Here is a 25,582-nt window from a genome sequence, read left to right as displayed (position 1 = left end):
GTTTTAGGATTCTGACACTGGCAGCATAAGACATTTCTAGTAACTGAATTGGTATAATTGTTTTAGATGTGTAGTTAGTTTCTGACAGTAGAATAACAATAGCAATTTTAACTGGTTCAAATTGATTTCCATTTTTAAAAGTATTGGACCTAACTGTCTAGACTCATGTCAAGATTCATAATGGATTACTTCAATGGGTCTATTGTAAAAAATTAAATTATCTGTAACTGTAATTAAACAAATAACTGTTATTATAAGTTTTACAAAAAGCATTTCAAATGTAAAAAAAAATAACATAAATAATGTGACAATTTAGTTTTGATGTAAGGTGAAAATGAAGACATTTTTGTATTACTAACATTGATTTGTTTTTAACATACAAATTGTATCAAAAAAACACAAACCAAAAATGAACATCTGTTTTATTGCAAGAATAACATATTAAAACATGAATGACATATTTTAGCATAGATAATATTTTAGATCAGCTTTGTGATATATTAATGGATTCTTAAGTGAAATTACAGACATGTTTCTTCACTTATTTTTCAAAATGAAAAACGTTGTCCTAAAAAGTACATTAAACACAGTTCACAAAGGTTGTTCATGTCAAATACACAATCCTGCATATCAATTATATGGACTTTAAATTGTTCTGGAGTCTATTATTTTTCTCACACTGAATCTTGTATCAAACTTGTTTGACAACAAAAGATTTCAAGATTTAGGAAAATGTTACATTTTTAAATCTAAAATCCTAAACATATGTTAAACATTTCAGAACGAGTAACTTCAACATGCATCTTACTAAACATAAGTCTTAACACTTCATGAACATCTGCCATTTCTTCTATGGAAAAGCTGGCCACATTCCTTGTGGGTTGCAAAAATAATTTTAACTATGGGGAAAAAACCTTTGCAGAAAAAATGTTTTAACTGGTTCTTTGAACACCCAGGTGCAATGAATATGCAAATAGAAAACCAAAATTAAAAAAAAAACTTTAAGAACTCTTTGTCCGTCAAGTGCACATCTGAGTTTCTCTTCACTGATCCCTTCTCGGAGTACTATTTCCTATTTAAAAAAATCTCAAAAAGTCTCAACATTTCCAGATTTCTATGTCTGAAACATCATTTTTCCATGTTTTTAAAACTGTATGATTTCTATTTCTTTCAAAAGTCCTCCTGATTCCCAAGCCTTTCACAACTTCATGAGTTATATGTCTTTCCAAACTTCATGGGTTATATGTCTTTCCAAACTTCATGGGTTATATGTCTTTCCAAACTTCATGGGTTTTATGTCTTTCCAAACTTCATGTGTTATATGTCTTTCCAAACTTCATGGGTTATATGTCTTTTAAAACTTCATGAGTGTTATGTCTTTCAAAACTTCATGGGTTATATTTCTTTTAAAACTTCATGAGTTCTATGTCTTTTAAAACTTCAAGATTGTAATGTCTTTCAAAACTTCCTGATAGCTATGTCTTTCAAAACTTCATGAGTTTTATGTCTTTCCAAACTTAATGAGTTCTATGTCTTTCCAAACTTCATAAGTTTTATGTCTTTCAAAACTTCATGAGTCCTGTCTTTTAAAACTTCATGAGTTCTATGTCTTTTAAAACTTCATGAGTTCTATGTCTTTTAAAACTTCATGAGTTCTATGTCTTTTAAAACTTCAAGATTGTAATGTCTTTCAAAACTTCCTGATTTCTATGTCTTTCAAAACTTCATGAGTTCTATGTCTTTCAAAACTTCATGAGTTCTATGTCTTTCAAAACTTCATGATTTCTTCTCTTGTAAAATTTCTTGATTTCTATGTCTTTCAAAACTGGAGGGTTTTCCTGTCATTTAAAACTTCGTGATGTCCATGTCTAACAGTTTCAAAACTTCATGATGTCCATGTCTAACAGTTTCAAAACATCATGATGTCCATGTCTAATAGTTTCAAAACGTCATGATGTTCATGTCTAATAGTTTCAAAACGTCATGATGTCCATGTCTTACAGTTTCAAAACTTCATGATGTCCATGTCTTTCAAATGTATGACTATGTGAGACTTCAGTGAGCTATGCACGGAGAATCGTTTCCCACACTGCGTACACTGGTAAGGTTTCTCCCCAGTGTGGACCCGGAGATGACGTACCAGGTGTGAGTTACTCTGAAGAACCTTCTGACAGTACTGGCACACATGCTGGCTGCTCTTGCGTGCTGAAATATGAGAACAGAGGTCAGTAATGGTATGTTGCTCTTGCGTGCTGAAATATGAGAACAGAGGTCAGTAATGGTATGTTGCTCTTGCGTGCTGAAATATGAGAACAGAGGTCAGTAATGGTATGTTATTGTTGCTGTGTTTAAAGATTCTCCACGCTGAAACATGCAGAGAGATATAAAATTAATAGTAAGATAAGTATGTGTTAACTTGTTAGAAAAATTAATTTATTATTAACAACTCCTCATCATATTATACTATGTCTATTTAAATAATCTTAATTAACATGAACTTAACCAAAATGCACATATAAAATACAGTATAAAAAGCAATATCACAAAACAGAATAAAATTAATGCACAAAAACAAAAATTACTGGAAGTCTCATACAGACATTTTGTACAGTACACCAAAATGAATAAATAAAGAAGTGTCTGTACATGACAAGATGTTAAATGTTTGACATGTATACAAAAAAAGTTGCATACCAAAATGTATGTCCTGGCCCCAACTTGCAGCCAAACTATCATAACCTGCAATTGTTAAGGAGATTGTTTAATGTCACACGCCCCTCTGACAATGTCTTTGACCTCACAATTGAAACAGGGTTTTCTTCCATCAGCACTAACCAAGATACTCATATATTTCAATATATGACCCCAACTTAAAGGCTTAAAGTATTCTAGATATTACATGGAAAAGTGCTTCACTCAGGTAACATAACTCTATTACCTTGACAAATGAGGCTTTTTTCTTGCCTCCTGAATAACCAGCATACTTATTTGGACAATCATAGGTATGCGTAAGACATGCTGTGGAAACAAAATAGTCTGTGGAGAATTGGTCTTCATGTTGCAAGCCCAGTAACCATCATAATTATCCTACATGAATACATTTTTTAGATGTCAGAAAGAAACTTATTTCTTGTTGCAATACCTGTAACTTTGACAGTCATTGAGTGCTTTCTTAGTTTTGCCTATGTTCACTACAAAAGACTCAAACATGAGCTTACATATCACAAAAAAAGCACATCAAGTAATATTAAAAGAGTTTGGTTTGGAACATGGTTTGTAAATATCATTCTATCACATTTTGTAGAGGTTAAGATGCTGTATGGCATGTGTTTTTAAATTGTCCTTTCTTCTAAAGCATTTCGAGCACACTTGACATTTATATGGCTTCTCTCCTGAGTGAATCGTCATATGTCTCTTGTAGTTCCCCTTTGTGTTAAATGTACGGTCACAAATAGTGCAGGTGTACTCGTTGCTGTCCAAACCTAGAGGAAAAAAAGATATGTTAAAATAAGTGAAGTCATAGTGCTTTTCACAAGGCAATCCTTACAAAATGTGCTAAACCTTGCTCTACTTTCATTTTCAAGGCCTCTCTGCGTAAGCTTTCTCCATCTTGATATCAACCATGTATTCTCTGTGAACTGCTGAGCAGTTCAATTAGGCATATTATGATATAAATCATCACAAGTACATGTAAATAAGGCATGAAAACACAACAGTTCAATAAGGCATTCATTAAAAAAAAACACAACTCAACAGCAATTTGTTTTTGTATTTAAAGATATAACAGGCACTCAGTCTTTATTTCTTGCAAAATAAATGTCATCACTTTCATAATTATTTCATGACAAAAACAATGCACAATGATACAATAATTCAACAACAAAAACTTGAGAACAAGGTACATGACAGATCCCATGCTCAGTTTATTTATACCCAGGCATATGGGAAAACTGGGCTTAATGCAGTGTCATCCCAGATTAGTCTGTGAAGCCTGCACAGGTTATTTAAGAATGATCCTTCTGTTTAAAAAAAGAAAGTCTCTCTTAAATGAAAATCTAGTGTAAGGGGAAAAAGTAGTCCATTCTTTGCCAGTGCTGACTGCACAGACTTCTCTGTGATGATACTTTATGCAAATGCATTCAGACTGGTTTTCACCTTGGCCAGCTCATATTTATTCAAGATGTAAACTTTTACTGTTCTTGTATGCATGTTGTTTTTTTAAGAATCCATTGTATTATCATACAGGTTTGCCATATTGTTGCAACTGTACAATATAACATCACAATAAGTTGCCCATGTGCACTGAAGCGAGGTGTGCGAGCATGTTGTCATTGCAGCTGAAGCATTTCTCGTCATAATAAGTTCGCCATGTGCACTGAAGGGAGATAAGCACGCCTGTTGTCATTTCAGTATTGCAATAGGGATTTGCCTACAATGCATATAACATCACAATAAGTTCGCCATGTGCACTGAAGCGAGATGTGCCCGCATGTTGTCATGGCGGCTATAGCATTTCTCGTCATAATAAGTTTGCCATGTGCACTGAAGCGTGATAAGCCCGCATGTTGTCATGGCGGCTAGAGCATTTCTCGTCATAATAAGTTTGCCATGTGCACTGAAGCGATTTGTGCGCGCATGTTGTCATTGGGGCTAAGGCATTTCTCGTCACAATAAGTTCGCCATGTGCACGGAAGCGAGATGTGCACACATGTCATTGCTGCTGAAGCAATTCTTGTCATAATAAACTCGCCATGTGCACTGAAGCAAGATGGGCACGCATGTTGTCATTGCGGCTGAAGGATTTCTGGCAGACTGGACATTGGTACGGTCTCTCCCCAGTATGGATCTTCATGTGACGCTTCAACAGCCAGTGATTGAAGAAAGTCTTGGAGCAAAGGTCACAAAACAGCCTCCTCTTGGGATCAGCTACAAAACAAGAAAAGCTAATTACATGATGTCAAAATATGAGCCTTGCTCTGGGAAAACAGGGCTTAATGGGAAGTTAACACTTTGCATGCTGGGAAATTTGTCATCTGGTAAAAATGTCGTCTGCTGAATTTCTAAAATTAGCATTTTCTTCAATTTTTTTCAAAAACCACTAACAGAATAGCAAACAGTTTGGATCAAGATCAGACGCCACGTTTTGTGGCGTCTGATCTTGATCCAAACTGTTTGCAAAGGCCTTTAAAATTCGGTTCCAGCGCTAACCGGGCTTAATGCATGTGGGTAGTGTTGTCCCAGATGAGCCTGTGCAGTTGTTAGTATTGAAAGAACATATTTATTTGGTAAACAAATGTTTGCAATACAAAACATATAACCACAAAACACTGAAACCTTTTGCAACAGTTATCAATTGCAGATGTTTCATGAACCAATTTCTAATGTCAGATGTTTCATGTATTGTTGGCCAATTGTGAAGGTTTCATGTATAAGTTTCTAATGTCTGAAGTCTCATGAATCAGTTACTATCAGGAACAGTTTCATAACAATATTAGAACGCATGTTATCCTGTCGACTTAATGACCTTGGGCAGTATTTGCAGAGGAACAGTCGCTCTACTATGTGCTTACGCATGTGTCTGAGGCAGTCAAACCTGTGGCGCGAAAATTGGTACCATGGGGAACTGGCATGTTCCAGACTTGCAATATACAACATGACAAGTTATGGTGTAACATTTTCATGTTCCACAGAATTTCATTATTATCATTGTGTCACAAAATGGATTGTAATACATATATATTTAAAAACAAGAGATGTGTTGGTCATAAACACAATGCCCTCTACTGCCCCACTTTGATTAATTTTATTTGTTTATCATTTGGCAGGTACAGATAATTATCTTATTACGTTCCTTGGATTTGTTTTATTTACCTTTGACCTTAAAGGATGACATTGACCTTGACCTTTCACCACTCAAAATGTGCAGCTCCATGAGATACACATGCATTCCAAATATCAAGTTGCTACATGCATGCCAAATATCAAGTTGCTATCTTCAATATTGCAAAAGTTATGGTCAATGTTAAAGTTTTCGGACAGAATCACTGACTGACAGTTCAACTGCTATATGCCACCCTACCGGGGGGCATAAAAAGATTAATATTGTCTAGAAAGAATTTATCACATAGAAACGTCACAATAATATTAAGGCATGGAACAATTACAGCACATGTTTATGTAAAGAATTCATTATTGAACAATAGAATTTGTGTCAAAGAAATTTTATAAAGGCATATTCATTTGAGGGAGAAAATCAAATAACAAATATGCAGAGCAATGTCTCTTTTATTGTTATATTAGTTTATTTCATGAATGAAAGTAAACAGGTTCACATATTATTTATTTCTTTATAAACATAGTAACCAAAACATAAGACGGTTTAATTATTACATCATGTTCATTTCATCCATGTTATTTTACCAAGACATAAATAACAAGAGATTGCCAAGCAATATGGTCCCCTACCGGTGAAACTCCACCATTGTCAGTAAAAAAAAATTTTTATTTTATTTGTTGCCATAGCAACCACAATTTTTGACGAAGGAACAAAATGAAATTAAGTGCATAATCTCCATATTGCCATCTATCCATGTTTCAAGTTTCATGAAAAAATATAAAGAACTTTTAAAGTTATCGCAGGATCCAGAAAAGTGTGATGGACTGACAGACAGACTGACAGCAAACCATAAGTCCCCGTAAGGGGACAAAAATGTGCTTGAGGGTATTACAAAACAATCTGCTTACTGGTAAATGAATAACTTTAAATTCACTTTTTCCACACAAAATACATCATGTTATTGTTAATAAACCTATTTATTTCAACTTTGCAAACATCAAAATATTAGTAATTTTTATACACTTATTGGTCTGTCTACTGGTAGAACCAGTACTTTTGTTTTTGGAGATTTTGAGAACACTCCGGAAGTGGAAATCAATCTCGGGACGTTCTGATACCGGTAATAAGGAAAAAATCATTAAAAAAAACAACTACAACAACCAATGAAAATGGAATTGATAATCCTTCTTATCATCAAACATGTTCGTAGTAAATCAGCTCTGCTGGCCTCATAGCTATAATCTTTAACCTTTCCCAGTCAGAGCCAAAGGGAAAATCACCATGTGCAAACAGCATAAAACCTGAACAGCTGTGAGTAACTCCAAGTCTTATGCTGTTGGTGGCTCATCAGTATCAAAGGGTTGGAAATGAAGCCTTTTAAACATGAATTAAGCAATAAAGGTATTTAACCCTTTACCACTTAGATACGTATTTTCACACATTTGTAGCCCCTAAGATAGTTACATTGAATTTAAGACCTTTCTTACTAGATTCAAGTTTTTAAGGCTTCAAATCCAAACCTGAGATACTGATGAGCAGCAAACAGCATAAACCCTGAACAGACTGGGAGTTACTCACAGGCTGTTCTGGTTTAATACTGTTTGCACATAGCCATTTTCACTTTGCTTCTGAGTGGGAAAGGCTTAATTAAATTTATCTTTCTAAGGGATTACAAATGCGTCAAAATATGTATCTATGTGGTAAAGGGTTAGGCACAGGACAGTATTTATTAATAAGACCAGTCTGCAGCTAATTGATGTTGGGTGGCAGCATGTTTTTTAAGGACATCTTGGCGAGCGAACGTTTTCCCGCATACTTGACATGTGAAGGGTTTTTCACCTGTGTGTGTTCTCAAGTGTCGAATGAAGTTGCTTTTCAGAAAAAATGTCTTCTCACAGTACTTGCAGGAAAACGTTGTGGGCATGTGGGACCTGGGTACTGGAACAAGACATACACATTGAGTGAAAAGAAGGATAGCTCAGGAATGTGTTGGTCATTGTGAATGAAAAAGATAGCTTCTTATCTGCACTTCATGATGATACCATTATGGAAGTTTCAAATTCATCTTCAAATTTTAGAAAAAAGAAGCTAGTCCCTCCACAAACTTCAACTATTTGTATGCTATGACTGCTTTATAAATGGCCGGGGTAAGGACACATAACTTATGAAAAAGTTTTTCTTTCACATAAACGCTTCCTGATGATGATATAATCTCCGTTTAACATAAATCCCTTGGGAAAATCAGATCTATTTTATTTGTACAAACCCATTGATGCACAAAATGACTTAATCACAGTCTCTGCAATATGCCCATTCCTTGGACAAAGATCAATATTCAGTACCAGTTAAACAAAATCTGGTGGCAAGAAATGATTCATCAGGTGCTTCTTCATATTATGTTTCACATTGAAGCGTTTGTTGCACTTTGGACACTGAAACGGTTTTTCCCCCGTGTGTATGATGACGTGTCGACGTGCATCGTAGCGACTTTTGAAAACCTTCGTGCATGTCTCACATTGAAAACCTTGGTCAGTTTTACCTGAAATAAGGAAATATTAAACTGAAAGCATCTATACAGTGTACACTTGATTTGTTAGATTTTACAACGTTGCATGTAAAATGTAAATAAAATGAGTGATAACAAATAATTACACAATAATTCTATAAGAAATTCATTTTACTCTGGCAATGTATTAAAAAGAAAACAATGCTTTTGTATCCTATTTATTATTAAATAACAACAGCAAAATAATTCAGAAGAACTATACACAATAATTCAATAGAACTATATAAACACAACACTTCCTAAACAGGTATATGTTTACTTTTTATACAACTAAGTGTCAATTAAATATGAAACTGTATTCTATTTGAAGTGCATGAGAGGTTGATGAAAGCTAAGTCAAAGAACAATAGAAAAAGATTTTAATCTTACCTACATGTTGCACATAATAAATGCTTTCAGATAGTGAACTGTATTGCAGGCTTCCTGAAAAGTCCCAAAAAGTGCCTGTCAACCGGACAGGCTGATGGAAAATTTAGCCTGTCCGGACAAAAATTTATCTGACTAAAAAGCGTGAGTTTATAGCTGAAGAATTAAGTAAATGAAAACTCATATTTATTGCTATGTGCAGCCTATAAGTACACTCAATAAAGTAAATCAAAACTCTTGTGTGTTCTAGTGATTACAGTGTATGATGGACAACAGCTTTAAATTGTAGTCAGACTCAAAACAAAATCACACAGCACGATTGGTGTTGCCATTGAAGAACTTTAGCAACTACATTTATTTTCAGGTGTAGTTTTTTGTTATAACCTTTGAAATTAGATAGATGGTAATATGCCGAACCAATGAAATGGACCTTTTTGAAAAAACAACGTTTCAAAGGGAGAGCACTCTTAAGAACTAGTGACGCGTTAGTGTTCTTACTGACAAACAGGCTTGAAATTACAAAAAGAGTGATTCTAATGTGTTTTTTTTCGATCTTTTGGCAAGTATTAGACTTTTCTTTATTTAGTCATATTTTTTTGGCCTGTCACAAGGACCGGCGATATTAGAAACTTCGCCGGACCGTAAAGAATTTTGCTGGACAAGACCGGCGGTCCGGCCTTTTCAGGAAGCCTGGTATTGTGAATTTATGTGCTCCATGTAACATAAACAGAGAGATAGTGACACAGTATTGTGAATCCATGTGCTAAATGTAACATCAACAGAGAGCTAGTGACACGGTATTATGAATCAATGTGCTTAATGTAACATAAACAGAGAGATAGTGACACTGCATTATGAATCAATGTGCTAAATGTAACATCAACACAGAGATAGTGACACTGTATTGTGAATAAATGTGCTCCATGTAACATAAACAGAGAGATAGTGACACTGTATTGTGAATCAATGTGCTCTATGTAACATCAACACAGAGATAGTGACATGGTATTATGAATCAATGTGCTCAATGTAACATCAACAGAGAGATAGTGACACGGTACTATGAATCAATGTGCTTAATGTAACATAAACAGAGAGATAGTGACACTGCATTGTGAATCAATGTGCTTAATGTAACATCAACACAGAGATAGTGACACTGTATTGTGAATCAATGTGCTCTACGCAACATCAACAGAGAGATAGTGACACTGTATTGTGAATCAATGTGCTTAATGTAACATTAACAGAGAGATAGTGACACTGCATTGTGAATCAATGTGCTCAATGTAACATCAACAGAGAAATAGTGACACTGTATTGTGAATCAATTTGCTAAATGTAACATCAACAGGCATCTTGAGCCCATGGATTGATTTTGAAATAAATCAACAGCAATCAACTGACACATTTAACAAACATATTCACAAATACCACACTATCATACCAACAAAAAGTAAATTTACAAATGTGTCACATATATTCTGATTCCCTCCCAGCATGCTTTCCTAAAACACAGCTAAACACATCACACAGCCACTCCAATTCCAGCCAGCTAAACATCTATAGCAGGCATGCTGCCTTCCTTGATATGGACGAGCATGTGAGACTTCACACTGGCCTTCATGGAAAAGCGTTTGTCACACACAGGACAGGGGTAGGGTTTCTCCCCAGTATGAATCCTCATGTGGCGTGTAACCTCTGCAGGACGCTTGAAGCTCCGCCCACAAATCATACATGCATGCAGCTTCAGACACTTTCCTGCAACAGAAACAATGGTAAAAATTGACTTTAAAGTACATCAACAGAAACAGCGGTAAAAGAATGCTTTTTTTAGTAAATCAATATAAATGAGGTAAAAATATGCTATTTTGTGGTATATCATAAAAAGGTTACACATAGACACTTTCCTGCAACACAAACAATATTTTCATTTCACTACAACAATTCCTGAAGTATCATCAAAAGTTTTTAAATAGACACTTATGTGCATTAAAATAAATCATTTATATTTTACACACAAACCCCCTTAGTGCTGTCATGCTGCTGTGCCCGAATGCCTGAACAGTATGAGTGTATGTTAACTTGCTGAACAACAGAATGTTACAATGTGTTCCATCAATTGATGATTGTTAGGAAAAAATTGGGCTTAATGCGTGTGCGTAGAGTGTTGTTCCAGACAAGCCTAAGCAGTTGTTCTGCCTACATTGGATTTTCATTTTAAAAAGACCTCCCTTAAAAGCAAAAAGGCCATAATAGTGGAAAGTGCCATCCCTGATTAGCCAGTGCAGCCTGCCTTACAAACATGTATACACATGGGAGGCGGAAAACTACAATGGGCGAGGCATGGTATGGTATTGCGCAAGGGGGGGTTAGAGGGTTAGGGTTTGGGTTAGTGTTAGGGGTCGGGTTAGGGTTTGGGTAAGCCTAAACCCAACCCTAACCCTAACCCGACCCCTAATCCTAACCCTTACCCTAACCCTTTTTTGGGGTTATCACCCCTGACCATGCCTCGCCCGTTGTAGTTTTCCGCCTCCCGTATACACATGTATCTCTATTTTATACTGACTAATGATCAAATTCCACAATGTTGGTCTATCCACCAAAGTTCTCGGCTCCCACACACCAAGTATAGAATGCATACCAACAGAGTGGACATTTAGCCAATTGAGGACTTTAACCCCGGTACTCAAATTGTTTCCATAACCCCGGTACTCAAATTGTTTCCATAACCCCGGTACTCAAATTGTTTCCATAACCCTGGTACTCAAATTGTTTCCATAACCCCGGTACTCAAATTGTTTCCATAACCCCGGTACTCAAATTGTTTCCATAAACCCGGTACTCAAATTGTTTCCATAACCCCGGTACTCAAATTGTTTCCATAACCCTGGTACTCAAATTGTTTCCATAACCCCAGTACTCAAATTGTTTCCATAACCCCGGTACTCAAATTGTTTCCATAAACCCGGTACTCAAATTGTTTCCATAACCCCGGTACTCAAATTGTTTCCATAACCCCGGTACTCAAATTGTTTCCATAAACCCGGTACTCAAATTGTTTCCATAACCCCGGTACTCAAATTGTTTCCATAAACCCGGTACTCAAATTGTTTCCATAACCCCGGTACTCAAATTGTTTCCATAACCCCGGTACTCAAATTGTTTCCATAACCCCGGTACTCAAATTGTTTCCATAACCCTGGTACTCAAATTGTTTCCATAACCCCGTTACTCAAATTGTTTCCATTACCCCGGTACTCAAATTGTTTCCATATGAGCCCCCTTCTGGGAAAACAGGGCTTTATGCATGTGTTAACCCAGATTAGCCTGTGCATAAAATATGATAACTACCACATGCAATAAGCCCAGTTTTCCCATAATGCAGCTTTAAAAGGTCACAATGTTAATGTGTAGTTTCATCAATGCCCAGTCTATGCCACATGTGTTTTCCTTACTACTTGCACAAGGTAATACTGTCAATGTGTAGTTTCACCATCAAGGTTTAACATCAAGACTTGAAGGCTCCAGAGACATCTCATCAAGACCCCAAGGGTGTACATGTATCTTCATGTAGTGGCTCTTCATGGCAGATTTCTGGTTGAAACGATGGCCACATGCTGGACAGGGGTAGGGTTTCTCACCAGTATGTATCCTCATGTGTCGTACCACTTCTGCAGGACGAGTAAAACCCCTGGAGCATACTGAGCATTTATGTTTCTTAGAGGGCGACTGCATTGAACGCACTGAAAATAAACGGAATTGGCAGTTGAATGGGATTTGTGTTTTTTCAAGGGCAGCAGCACATAAAGACTGGAAAATAAATACAGTCGTCAGTAGGAAATATGAAGAGATTCTTAGTGGGAAAACATGACAAAATGTATCATCACATTGTATTATATAACAAGAGCACCGCATAACAGGTGCCAACACTCGGCTGCGAAAGCTTGTCAGAAAAATATTTTTTTTTTTTTTTAGAGGACACAGTGACCTTGACCACCTAGTGACCCAAAATTGGGTGTGGCATGTAGAACTTATCAAGGTGCATCTACATATGAAGTTTTAAAGTTGTAGGTGGAAGCACTTTGATTTTAGAGCCAATGTTAAGGTTTTAGCACGACGCCTACGGCGGACGGCGAGCTGGCTATGACAATACCTCGGGTTTTCTCTAAAAAAAGCAGAGCTAATAATACAGTAAGAATACATAGCATTTGCGTGTCTTACAGGGCGCCATCATACACACCATAAAAATAAACAGACTTTGAAAGAATGTGTATATATATTATGAGAATGTATCATCAGATTGTAATATACAATAAACTGAGGAGCTGCGCCATGAGCGCATGATACGCCCGTCGTTCGCCAATGAAGTAGTAAGGTAATAAATAACCCTTTGAATCATTTTTTTACTTCAGTTTATTTGTATTTGAATACATGGTTTATTTAAGTACATGAGCATGGAGCGCCGTCTCCTTGACATTCATACCATATCTTTTTTTGAGTATATGTATGCGTGTATGGAATTCCAATGTTCCAGTCAAATCTCATCCAGTTGAATATGTGAATACTTGATAATTTAACATTGTAACATGGTAAATCCGATACGGTAGGACAGTCAATGAAATCACGAAATTTTGACGAACAAAGTCGCATAACTCTGGAACGACAATTCAGAATTCCGTCAAAAATGAAAGGGGATCAGGGTTTATGAATATTAAGATTGTGTTAAAATTTGAAAAAAATCCATCGAAGGATATTTGAGCTACGGTAGGACATTCAATGAAATCACGAAATTTTGACGAACAAAGTCCCATAACTCTGGAACGACAATTCAGAATTCCGTCAAAAACGAAAGGGGATCAGGGTTTATCAATATTAAGATTGTGTTGAAATTTGAAAAAAATCCATCGAAGGATATTTGAGCTACAGTAGGACATTCAATGAAATCACGAAATTTTGACGAACAAAGTCCCATAACTCTGGAACGACAATTCAGAATTCCGTCAAAAACGAAAGGGGATCAGGGTTTATCAATATTAAGATTGTGTTAAAATTTGAAGAAAATCTGTCAAAGGATATTTGACGTAGCGTACGACATTAACAGACGGACGGACAGACGCGGGGTATACCATAATACGTCCCGTCATAGACGGGCGTATAAAAATACAATAAGCATACATGGAATTTGTGTTTCTTAAATGGCCACAGAATTCAAAGCCCTTAATATAAACAGTTGTCAGTTGAACTATGAAGAGATTTTTAGTGGAAATATATGAGAATATATCAATTTTTCTTTCCTTTATTGTGGAGTTCAAGCAGTACAGAAGTTTCAAATAAAGTTTAAAAAGTATAAACTTTTAAGTTTTTAATAAATCATAGATTTTCAAATGAACACATTATAATAAGCACACTTTCCATGTACATATACACATCTTTAGGTACCAGAAGAGTCATTTGCACAACTTCAAAATACAAGCTTGTTGTCATAAGTATAAGGCCTTCATTGCATTATAGTTTAAAGTTTTAAGCATTATTATGACAGGTTTTTGAAAATCAAGGCACAAAGAAAACTTAAAAGTTCCTCAATATCAAATTATAACTTGATAACTTTAATAAGAGCAAAGGCAGGGCACTTAAAATAGCAGCAGTTTGCAACCAAATGGGGAATGGGCATTGCATCCTGCTATGTGATCTCTTGCTAGTTTAACCCATTTATGCCTGGTGGACTCTCCCATCCTTCTAGATTGGATCAATTTATTTCCAACATTAGGGATGTCTAGTATATTTATTTCTATATTTAGAATATTTCTTACGGAAATTTATTTAAGCAAACAGCGCAGACCCAGATGAGACCCCAAGGCCTTTTTTCTAGACGCTAGGCATAAATGGTTTTACAATTAAGGTCTAGAAAAACTTTGTTTCCCATCTTTGTAAAGCAGCCTTTGCCCACTAATATTGTAAAAAAAAAATGGGTTCACAATCTTTTCAAAAATGTGACAAATGAGATGCAATCTTTAAAAATAAATGAAATAATGAGTTGCAAACTGTTAAAAAATGTATAAAAATTGAGTCGCAAACTGTTCAAAATTTTGACATTTGAGTAGCCAATTCTTAAAATTTGTTAACAACGTACATTCCCTTAGAAGGAAAAATAGCCATATCTAGGTAAAATTGTTCCAAGCGTTATGCACTTTCAGAACGTGCATCGTAAAAACTGACGTCTGGGCAACTTTGTTCTAAGCCCTTTGCACTTAAGCATCTGCATACTGACGTCTACGTAACTTTGTTCCAATTGTAAGCGCTAATGACGTCTAGGCAACTTTGTTCCAAGTGTCAGCGCTAAAGATGTCTAGGTAACTTTGTTCCAAGCATCAGCACTATGCACTTTCACAACATGCATCTTAAGTGCGCCTTTACGACTGAATCTCAAGCCGCACTCCGAACACTCAAATGGTTTTTCGCCGGTATGACTCCTCATGTGACGCTCGAGTTCTGCGGGTCGACGAAACGCCCAGGGGCACACGGGGCACTTGTGGCGCTTTGTCATGAAAGCTGGCACATTAAAGTCCCAGGTGTTACCCTCTGAAATAAACAATGACAAGGTGTAGGCAACATAATGAAATACTTTCTTCGATTGTACACATTGCTTATTAAGGTGACTGTATTTTGCACTTGTCCATGTAGTATCAATATGTTTCAATATTAAAAAGAAGTAGAAGTAGAAGGTGTAGGCAACATAATAAAACACTTTCTTCGATTGTACACATTGCTTATTAAGGTGACTGTATTTTGCACTTGTCCATGTAGTATCAATATGTATCATTATTAAAAAGAAGTAGAAGTAGAAGGTGTAGGCAACATAATTAAACACTTACTTCGATTGTACACATTGCTTATTAAGGTGACTGTATTTTGCACTTGTCCATGTAGTATCAATATGTATTAATATTAAAAAGGACAGTTGGTTGAAGGGTTGAATATTGTCAAAATACCATTACTGATATTGTGAAATGGTTGTGATGTTTTCTTTAAATAATGATACTTCTCATCTTAAAAAAAATGCATAAAGGCTTATTTTAAGCATGTGCAAAAATTTGAGTTTTGGTAAAAGTATTCTCAAAATTGGTCCCTTGCTACTTTACAAATAAAGACAAAAAGCTTTATGTTCATTTATAGAATCATTTGCCTCAGTCCAAGGGCACATAACACTGACATAAACAAAATTCACAAAAATCAAATAAATATTTTTTTTAATACACACAAAACTGTTGGAGACAAAAAGGTACACAGGTACAACTAGAGCTTTGTCAAAGACGTGACGAATACCCCCACATGCCGCAGTGACACATAACATTTTGCATCACAAAAAACAGCGGACACCATGCTCAATTTTTAAAACGTACTTAGTGACCCCTTGACCTAGTTTTTGACCCAGAAAGGCCCATGTTCTAACTTGGCCTTAAGATCACGCCCATAAAACTTCTGACCAAGTTTGGTGAAGATCAGATGTAAATTACTTGAATTAGAGAGCGGACACCATGCCTGTGACCTAGTTTTAGGCCTGGAATGGCCCATGTTCAAACTTGTCCTAGGGATGATTTAGATAAAACTTGTGACCAAGTTTTGGCAGGATTGGATGAAAACTACTTGAATTAGTGAGCGGACAAAATGGTGAGGTTTAAAACGCACTAAGATACCCCGTTACCTAGTTTTTGACCCGGCATGACCCATATTCAAACTTGACCTAGACATCATCTAGATACAACTTCTGACCAAGTTTGGTGAAGATTGGATGAAAACTACTTGAATTAGAGAGCGGACAACATTGTGATGTTTAAAACGCACTAAGTGACACCTCGACCTTGTTTTTGACCCGGCATGACCCATATTCAAACTTGCCCTAGACATTATCAAGATACAACTTCTTACCAATTTTGGTGAAGATTGGATAAAAACTACTTTAATTAGAGAGCAGACAACATGGTGAGGTTTAAAACACACTAAGTGACCCTGTGACCTAGTTTTTGACCCGGCATGGCCCATGTTCGAACTTGACCTACACATCATCTAGTTACAACTTCTGACCAAGTGTGGTGAAGATGGGATTTAAACTACTTGAAATAGAGAGCAGACACCATGCTCAATGTGTAAAACGTACTAAGTGACCCTGTGACCTAGTTTTTGATCTGGCATGGCCCATGTTCGAACTTGGCCTTCAGATCATATAGATAAAACTTTTGACCAAGTTTGGTGAAGATCGGATGAAAACTACTTGAATAAGAGAGAAGACACCATGCTGAATGTTAAAAAACGCACTAAGTGACCCCGTGACCTAGTTCTTGACCCGTGACCTAGTTTTTGACCAGGCAAGGCCCATGTTCGAACTTGGCCTTAAGATCATCTAGATACAACTTCTGACCAAGATTGGTGAAGATCGGATGAAAACTACATGAATTAGAGAGCGGACAACATGCTGAATGTTTAAAACGCACTAAGTGACCCCGTGACCTAGTTTTTGACCCGGCAAGGCCCATGTTCGAACATGGCCTAGACATCATGTAGATACAACAACTGACAAAGTTTGGTAAAGATTGGATGAAAACTACTTGAATTAGAGAGGGGACACTTAATACAGACAGACAGACAGACCGACCAACAGACAGACAAGTTCACTCCTATATACCCCCTTAAACTTCGTTTGTGGGGGTATAATGATGTACATATCCACAAATTGTCAAAGTTTAAGGGCACATACCTCTGCAAAGAATAGTGCGATGTACACACAAATTTAGTCTTGCCATTCACCATACAATAAATAACATATTCATAACAAGAAATGTTTTTGTCAGAAACACTATGTCGCCTTCTGCGCCACTTTGACTTTTTTTTTTACCTTTGACCTTGAAGGATGACCTTAACCTCGACCTTCCACCACTCAAAATGTGCAGCTCCATGAGATACATATGTATGCCCAATATTAAGTTGCTATCTTCAATATTGCAAAAGTTATGGCAAATGTTAAAGTTTTACCAAACAGACCAACGTACAGACCAACAGACAGGGCAAAAACAATATGTCCCCCACTAGAGTGGTGGCGGACATAATAAAAGTTTTTGATTGATACACAGAAAACTGAGAGTTAAGTTTGCAACATAAAGGACACAAATGTCTTTAAAATGATGTACATATAAATATTTAAAATGTGTCTCAGTTAAACAGCACATACCTCTGCCAGAATATCACTTCATACACAAAGCTGTTTATGCTAAGTTGCGCTAAAAATGTGATGAAATGAGTGCTGGTCTTCGTAACTAGCAATCACTAAAACATTATTATACATTTAAATAATGCGTTGTGTCAGAAAAATGTGTTAGGTAAAAAAAAAATTCAATCCAAATGTTTGAAATCTTCAGGGAGTTTTCTTTAATTTAGAATGTGTAAAAAAAAAGAAATCTGAAAAAAAATTTAGTTAAATGAAGCACAAAATTCAAATATGCCATTGTTTAAAATAATTCGGAGATCATTCAAACATTTCCGCATTCACGTGGACAAAGTAAAAAAACACACTCTGAAATCAGCTAAACACGCTTAAATCAAGAACAAATCACACACTTAAAATCATTCAAAGATCATTCAACATCTCTGCAGCTTTCACATGGACCAGAACATTATGAGTCTTCAACGTATCCTTTCTATTGAATCTGTGTCCGCAGATTTCACATTCGAATGGAAGTTCTCCAGTGTGGATGATCATGTGACGCTTCAACTTGTATTTCGAGGAATACGACTTGTGACAGATGGGACACTCGGGTTTGGTTGGGTCGTGCAAGGAAAATAACGCTGAAAATCAAGAATTAAATGTTAAATTGTCATTTCATATTTTTTACATAAATTGTTTTCTTACGTGGATGATTTCATAATTTTAATGTTCTTCCTTATCTTAAATTTTCGGAACACATTGTACTAACTTCAGATGGATAGCAACTCTTTTATCGCATTTTGTCACACTTTTTGGGAATGGCCCTGGGAAACTTTGGATGTGAGAAATCATGTAATTTTGATTACTTTAGGAAAATATGATTTAAAAAAATTTAATACAAGTGTTTGTAACATTATATTTGCTAATGCAAAACTCGGAGAACTGGATAGATGAAAATCACAAACATGACCATAAGCTCTTTGAAAAATCACAAACAAATGAATCATGCTATTTTGTGAATAACAGTTTGACTGTCTTACTAATGCTGTCAATATTTGAATAATACTTGCTGATTAATATCTTATTTTCATTTGTAAAAGTGAATATTGTGTATAAGCATTTGTTTGCACAGTTTTGGTCAGTGGCCGACACATTGTTAAAATAAAATAAAATCGTACAAACATGTTACTTTTGTTTCTTTTATTTTCTTGAAAACTAAATATATTTTTTGGCCATAACCTTCATTAATAGTATTCAGGGTTCTCAATAACTTTTGAGCCAACAGGCCCAAATGTGAAACCAACAGGCCTTCTAAGGGGGTCCGGGGGGCATGCTCCCCCTGAAGATTTTAAAATTGAGCACTTGATTTCCTGCATTTTGGGCCATATTATGGCTATTTTAGTGGTCAACCAGGCACTTAAATTTGAGCATTTTTGTGTGCATTTTATGAATTTTAGCTTTTTTAACTAACAAAAAATAAATGAAAAAAGCTCTTTATTACCTTTGGAAAATTTTAACTCAACATGTGATGAACAGAACGTCAAAATATTTTACTGCAGTTTGACCGAGTCCAATATGCACCTTTTCATTGTTGTTGTAGTAATGCGTTAAGGGAGATAATGAAGTGACGTCTTTGCTTAATATAGCAAATAGGAGCCAAATAACAAAAAAGACACACAAATTTCGAAAAGTCAATTGCCGATTTTCCAAATCTGAGCGATTTTCAACCAGCCAAAATCTGATTTCAAACGGCTGATTTGGCCGGCGGCCGGCTCTTATTGAGAACCCTGAGTATTACACATGTAATATTAACATAAACACAGGAAGTGATGTCAACATCAATATCAAAAACACATAACAATACACAACACAAAGATGGATCAGAGTTGATCAGTAACAATATAATTATTAAAAAAACATGTTATAGGCAAATATAAAATGTATACGTTAACTATGCTTATGTTATATACATGTATATCATAAAGCAGATTATTACTTGGACTGTTAGGAATCATAGGTTTTTTTTCTGTATACAAAATATCCAACTGCAAGTCTTAGACTATTTTCATCAACATCAATAGATACAAAAACACATTTTGTCCACAAATTGTAGTGTACACATAGGTGTCATTGAACTCAAATAATGTTATTGAAATAAACAAGAGGGCCAAGATGGCCCTAGTTCGCTCACCTGAGAGGAGTCGGTTCATTCAATCTTTACCAAACATCAAACTTGACCTAGATATTGTCCAGACAAACATCCTGGTAAAGTTTCATCATTATTGAACCAAAACTCTGGCAGATGGAGTGTTTTTGTTTCTGTAAGATTTGACCTGGTGACCTATATTTTGAGTTGACCCCCCCTTACCAAACGTCAAACTTTGCTTACAAAAATAAATATTATGACCAAGATTCATAAAATCTGAAACAAAATTGTGACCTCTAGTGTTTACAAGGATTTTGTATAATATAATGAAAATTTGGACAATCTAAGGGCAATAATTATGGCATTAATTATGTGATATATATAAAACCAATCTTTGTACCAATTAAGTTTCATGATGATTGGGCAAAAAATGTGATTTCTAGAGTGTTCACATGCTTTTTTTACTATATAAATATAAGAAAACTGCCCCCCCCCCCCCCGGCAGCCATGTTATTCAACTGACCGGAACCATTTTTGAACTCAACTCTCATATCAAGGAAACAAATGTTCTGACCAAATTTCATGAAAATTGGGCCAAAAATGGTACTTCTAGAGTGCTCACATGTTTCACTATATACATATAGAGAAAAATGCCCCGCCCCATGGCGGCCTATTTTTTCACCAATCTAAACCATTTTCGAACACGTCCGAGATATCACTAAAACCAATGTTTTGACCAACTTTCATGATGATTGGGCAAAAAATGTGACTTCTAGAGTGTTTACAAGGTTTCTATATAGCCAAATAAGGAAAACTGCCCCCCCCCCCCCCCTGGCAGCCATGTTATTCAACTGACCGGAACCATTTTCGAACTCAACTCTCATATCAAAGTAACAAATCTTATAACTAATTTCATGCAAATTGGGCCAAAAATGTGACTTCTAGAGTGTTCACATGTTTTCACTATATACATATAGAGAAAAAACTACCTGTCTAACCTGCACATCAGACCACTTGCACTTAGCGACCCACTCAGCTAAACGACCGTTATTAATTCCTCCCAAGCTACATGTATAAGAATCAATTAAAAATGGCTTTACTCAACGACCACGTTAAATCCGCGACCAACGACCATTATCTGTCTCACAAATTAACACTCATTACGACAGTAAGCGACCATGTTGCAGTCTTACAGTGAAGTTGCTAAGCGATGGTGACACTCAACTAACAATGCAGGTGTTAATCCGCTAATTGGCATCCACGCTTACACGCTGTTATCGAGAGCTAACTGTGAAAACTCGGCTGACATTAATTATATTTCTAATTAAAGTTTGCAAATAATTGTTTTGATTGCAATGACAATTTTTACTCAAAGGTAAGTTTGTAACTGGCAGCAGTATAAAAAAGGGAGGTAAATAATTTTGAAAGCACTTGCAAAACTACACAAATCAGAGCAATTAGTCTACCACTAAACGAAAGTGTCTGACATTGGAAGAGCGGGGTTAACATCCTACAAGCAATCTACTGGGTCATCAGCGCATGGAAGGAGACAACAACGGAGACGATCGGCAAGTGTTTCGTCAAATGTGGATTTCTGAGTGACAGTGAAAAAAGTGCTAGTGCTAGCGAAAGTGAAAAAAGTGCAGATGACAGTGAAAAAAGTGTAAGTGAAAACATTACAAGTGACAGTGACAAAAGTGAAAAAAGTAAATGTGATGATGTTGAGGACGACTTGCCTCTCATCATGCACTGGTGGCCATGTTTTTTAACGGACCGGAACCACTTTTGAACTCAACCAACATATCACTAAGGCAAACATTTTGACAAAGGTACATGAAGATTGGGCATGAAATGTGACTTCTACAGTGTTTACAAGCTTTTTCTTTTTTTTGACCTAGTGACCTAGTTTTTGACCCGGCACAACCCAGATTTGAACTGGGCAGAGATTTTATTGGGGCAAAGCTTTTGACCAAGTTTCATGAAGATCTGACATGAAATGTGGCCTCTACGTGTTTACGAGCAAATGTTTACGGACGGACGGACATACGACGGACAAAGACCGGTCAGAAAAGCTCACCTGAGCAATCAGGTGAGCTAAAAAGAGTTTAAATAATCATTAGACACTTCTTAAAATTAAATTTAAACAAGAGATGTGTTTGTCAGAAACACAATGCCCCCTATTGCGCCGCTTTGAAATAAAATTTCAATAAATCATTTGGAAGGTTTAGAAATTATCTCCATTTTAAAGATTATTACTTCCCTTGGAGTGTATTTTTTTACTTTTGACATTGAAGGATGACCTTGACCTTTCACCACTTAAAATGTGCAGCTCCATGAGATCCACATGCATGCCAAATATCAAGTTGCTATCTTCAATATTGCAAAAGTAATGGCCAATGTTACAAGTTTTCGGACAGACTGACGGACGGACAGACAGTTCAAATGCTATATGCCATGCTACCTCGGGGCATACAAATCTAAAATCTAATTTTTTTCATTGTGGGATTTTTTGTTCCAATTAAGGTTAGGGAATGGACCCGTAGATACGTCTTAAAAAGGCATGTATTGATTGTAAGCATTTATTGGTTCAGTTCTGGACCGTTGATCATAGATTGTAGTGTACGAGCAGGTGTCGTTGAAGGTGAGCCTTCTGTTTGAAGCCAACCATGCAGACCTCACACTCGAATGGTTTCTCACCAGTGTGTTTACGCATGTGTACGTCCAGTTTGGACTTGTACGGGAACACCTTTGTACAGAATGTACATGCATAGCCTCGCCTGCCTGAGGCACTTGAGTCATCTGCAATAGAAAGTGTATTTAACTGTACCTCGAACTTATGAAGTCTTTCATTGGAATAGAATGTTCAAATAGCTTACTTAGATAAATGCTAAATGCATGGGATTGGTTATAGAAAGCATCCATGACCCGTTACCACTCAGATTTTTTTAAGCTTCTTTCAATCCCTTAGAGAATCAAATAAAATTTGAGACTAATTTTCTTACTAGATTCAAGTTTTAAGGGTTTCATTTCCAACCCTTAGATACTGATGAGCAGCAAACAACATAAAACCTGAACAGACTGCAAATTACTCGCAGACTGTTCTGGTTTTATGCTGGTTGCATATAGCCATTTTCACTTTGCTTCTTATAAGCATGAAAGGGATAATTATAAAATGATCGTTAGCTTGGAAAAGTTTCGATTAGAATAGAATCTTAAAATACAGTCGATTGGTGTATAGCAGATTTGAGTGAGTAGCGGATAGGTTAAACGTTTTTTGCAAAATACTTTTATTTATGTTAAGATTTAGTTTTCTATGAATTGAATACAAAAAGCCTATTATTGTTAAGTCGATTCATGTTTTTGTTGACGTGTGTCAATGTTTACAACTGTTTCTTTTTTCGAAAGCAAAACAAGGTCACGTTATGTACACACCGTTTTTGTGACGACAGGAAAAGTGCAGACGAATGGTTTCTTGAATTTTGGAGATTTTGTTTGGTAAACATAATGTTCATTGATGTATTATTTTAGTATTATGTGTCCTTTACAAAAGTAAGAATGCTCAGAAACCAAATTGATGCGTACCATATAAAATAAGCATGAAAGCTGTAACTCGGGATTTAGTGAATAACGGACATGTGGTGACTTATATTCAGGATTGACGGGATTGTCTCAAAATAAATATAAACTCAATTGAAGTTGTCCAATAGACCTGTGGTTAGCGTGCGGCTATGATATTAATTAGTGAAAACATCATTTTTAATGAAAAATAATCAAATTATAATGAAAAATGTGTATATAACAGGGTATTAAACTCAAAATGACTCGAATATAGGGTGCATCGCTTTGAACAGCCATTACTTCATCAATTGTGCAGCGATTTCCATGAACTTGGTCTTATTAAACGCAGAAATGAATTTCCTTTCTGGAAATGTACATATATTGCAATTATTTTTCACAAATGCTGTGTCAAATTTTAAGAAATAACACGGTACACATGTAATCCGATTAAGACCTAAGCGATCCGGTAATGGCTGAATCAGTGTACCATGAAATTTGCGCTGTAAACAAATAATATTTTTTCGGAAATTTAAAACCGCTGGCATGTTTCAATAGGAAAGACATGTGTCTATCTAGGTTTAATGGTTTAATTACTGAATGCATGGTGTTTACGTTGAAATGAGACTCGAAGTCCTTAGCTATCAGCTATACACCAATCGACTGTAGCTTACTTAGTTAAGTGCTCAATTTGGTTTTGGCCACAATGTCTGCATGACAATTATTTGTCTTTTACTTTGGGTTTTAACAAATATTTTCAAGGAATGCAGACATTTAAAGTCATCAAATATTAATTTTCTACCAAGCCCTTGATTCCATAAACTGTAAAGGTGATGGTGCTTAAGAATAGTTTAAATGTGCTGAACTAAATGCATATTTTCTTTATATCATTTTAAATTACAATCAATGAGACTTTTTTTCAAGATATTTGGTCTTTCTAAAATCTGTCACTTAATAAATTCATTGATAAAACTGAGTTCAAGAGCTCATATAAATATAGCATTAACAAAACCAATACATTGATATCCAATGTACTTACATCAAGCATAAATAACTAAACATATCAACAGGAGACTTCCCCCCCAAAAAATAAAGTGTCTTTCATTCTGTCCGATAACCAGCCATAATAAATTGGACCAAAGATATAATTACCTAACAAAAAAAATAAAGCATGATCTCTCAAAGGTGTTTTGGTTTGTATGAACATTAATCAACATAAAATACAAAGTAAATAATTAAACAAAGTATACATGTACTGTACATATATATTTTTTTCAATTCATACCAATTTACAAAATTACCATAAGTATTGCAAAAACAAAATATGATTTGTTTAAATCTGTAACACACTTGAACAGTTCAAATAATGTTGCAGACTCCAGTGTTATTTTGTGTGAATAATTATACATAATTACACTGGACCAGTGCTTTCCACAGGCCATTTAACGATCCCTTGCCGGGGCGCTTGAATTTCGAAATTTTCCGAGCAGTGTCTTTTTCAGTAAAAGAAAGTGGAGATTGTCAAACAAAATCAAGGTTTCTCTATCAGTGTATCAATATTTCCTGTTTTAAAAGAGCACTCGTTACCTACTTTCACAAGTAATCGCCATAAACACCACATGGAGTAACGGATAATCCACTGATAAGACGCACGTGTCGATTATTCTAGCCACATTACAGTCATTTAAATGCTGAAAAGGATATATCAGGTAACTTTCCAGTCGTCAAAATGTGATGTTCATTGTCCAATCGGTTACAAGAATGCTTATGAGGGCGGGGTTAACTATCGACCATTATTTTTGATTGACTTGGGGCTTGAAGTAAGAGTTTATCACAGCTTGATTAGCAAGAAGTTAAACCATTTACGTAATATAAAACCGGTAACTAGTACAGTACAGTTCATTAAAGACGGTT

The 25,582-nt window shown here is 35.8% G+C and overlaps 1 protein-coding gene across 29 annotated transcripts in view; it reads right to left on the bottom strand.

Annotated features, from left to right (window-relative positions):
• LOC127871938 (myoneurin-like) overlaps positions 1-25,582 on the bottom strand; it is a 235,836-nt gene that overhangs the window by 172,228 nt on the left and 38,026 nt on the right. The window contains exons 5-7 of one of the 29 annotated variants that reach the window (XR_008045633.1): positions 11,737-12,514; positions 11,607-11,658; positions 11,271-11,528 (exon numbers count right to left, since the gene is read on the bottom strand). The exons of 9 other annotated variants lie outside the window; for them this stretch is intronic. Coding sequence is in view for 10 of the 20 variants with exons in the window: in XM_052415221.1 (XP_052271181.1) it covers positions 15,118-15,350 (233 nt within the window). In the remaining 10 variants the exon portion in view is untranslated. Of the gene's footprint in view, positions 1-405; positions 2,206-2,411; positions 3,483-3,800; positions 4,927-6,269; positions 7,775-7,799; positions 8,376-8,638; positions 10,530-11,270; positions 11,659-11,736; positions 12,515-13,084; positions 15,351-15,921; positions 18,609-20,945; positions 22,913-25,582 lie in introns of those variants that run through there. 19 more of the 29 variants (XR_008045635.1, XR_008045636.1, XM_052415231.1 and 16 more) reach the window with 19 other exon arrangements.

Source organism: Dreissena polymorpha, chromosome 3, assembly GCF_020536995.1.
Source record: "Dreissena polymorpha isolate Duluth1 chromosome 3, UMN_Dpol_1.0, whole genome shotgun sequence".
Lineage (NCBI taxonomy): Eukaryota > Metazoa > Mollusca > Bivalvia > Myida > Dreissenidae > Dreissena > Dreissena polymorpha.
The sequence above is the reverse complement of the archived record's forward strand: the minus strand, read 5'-3'. Positions and strand labels throughout refer to the sequence as shown.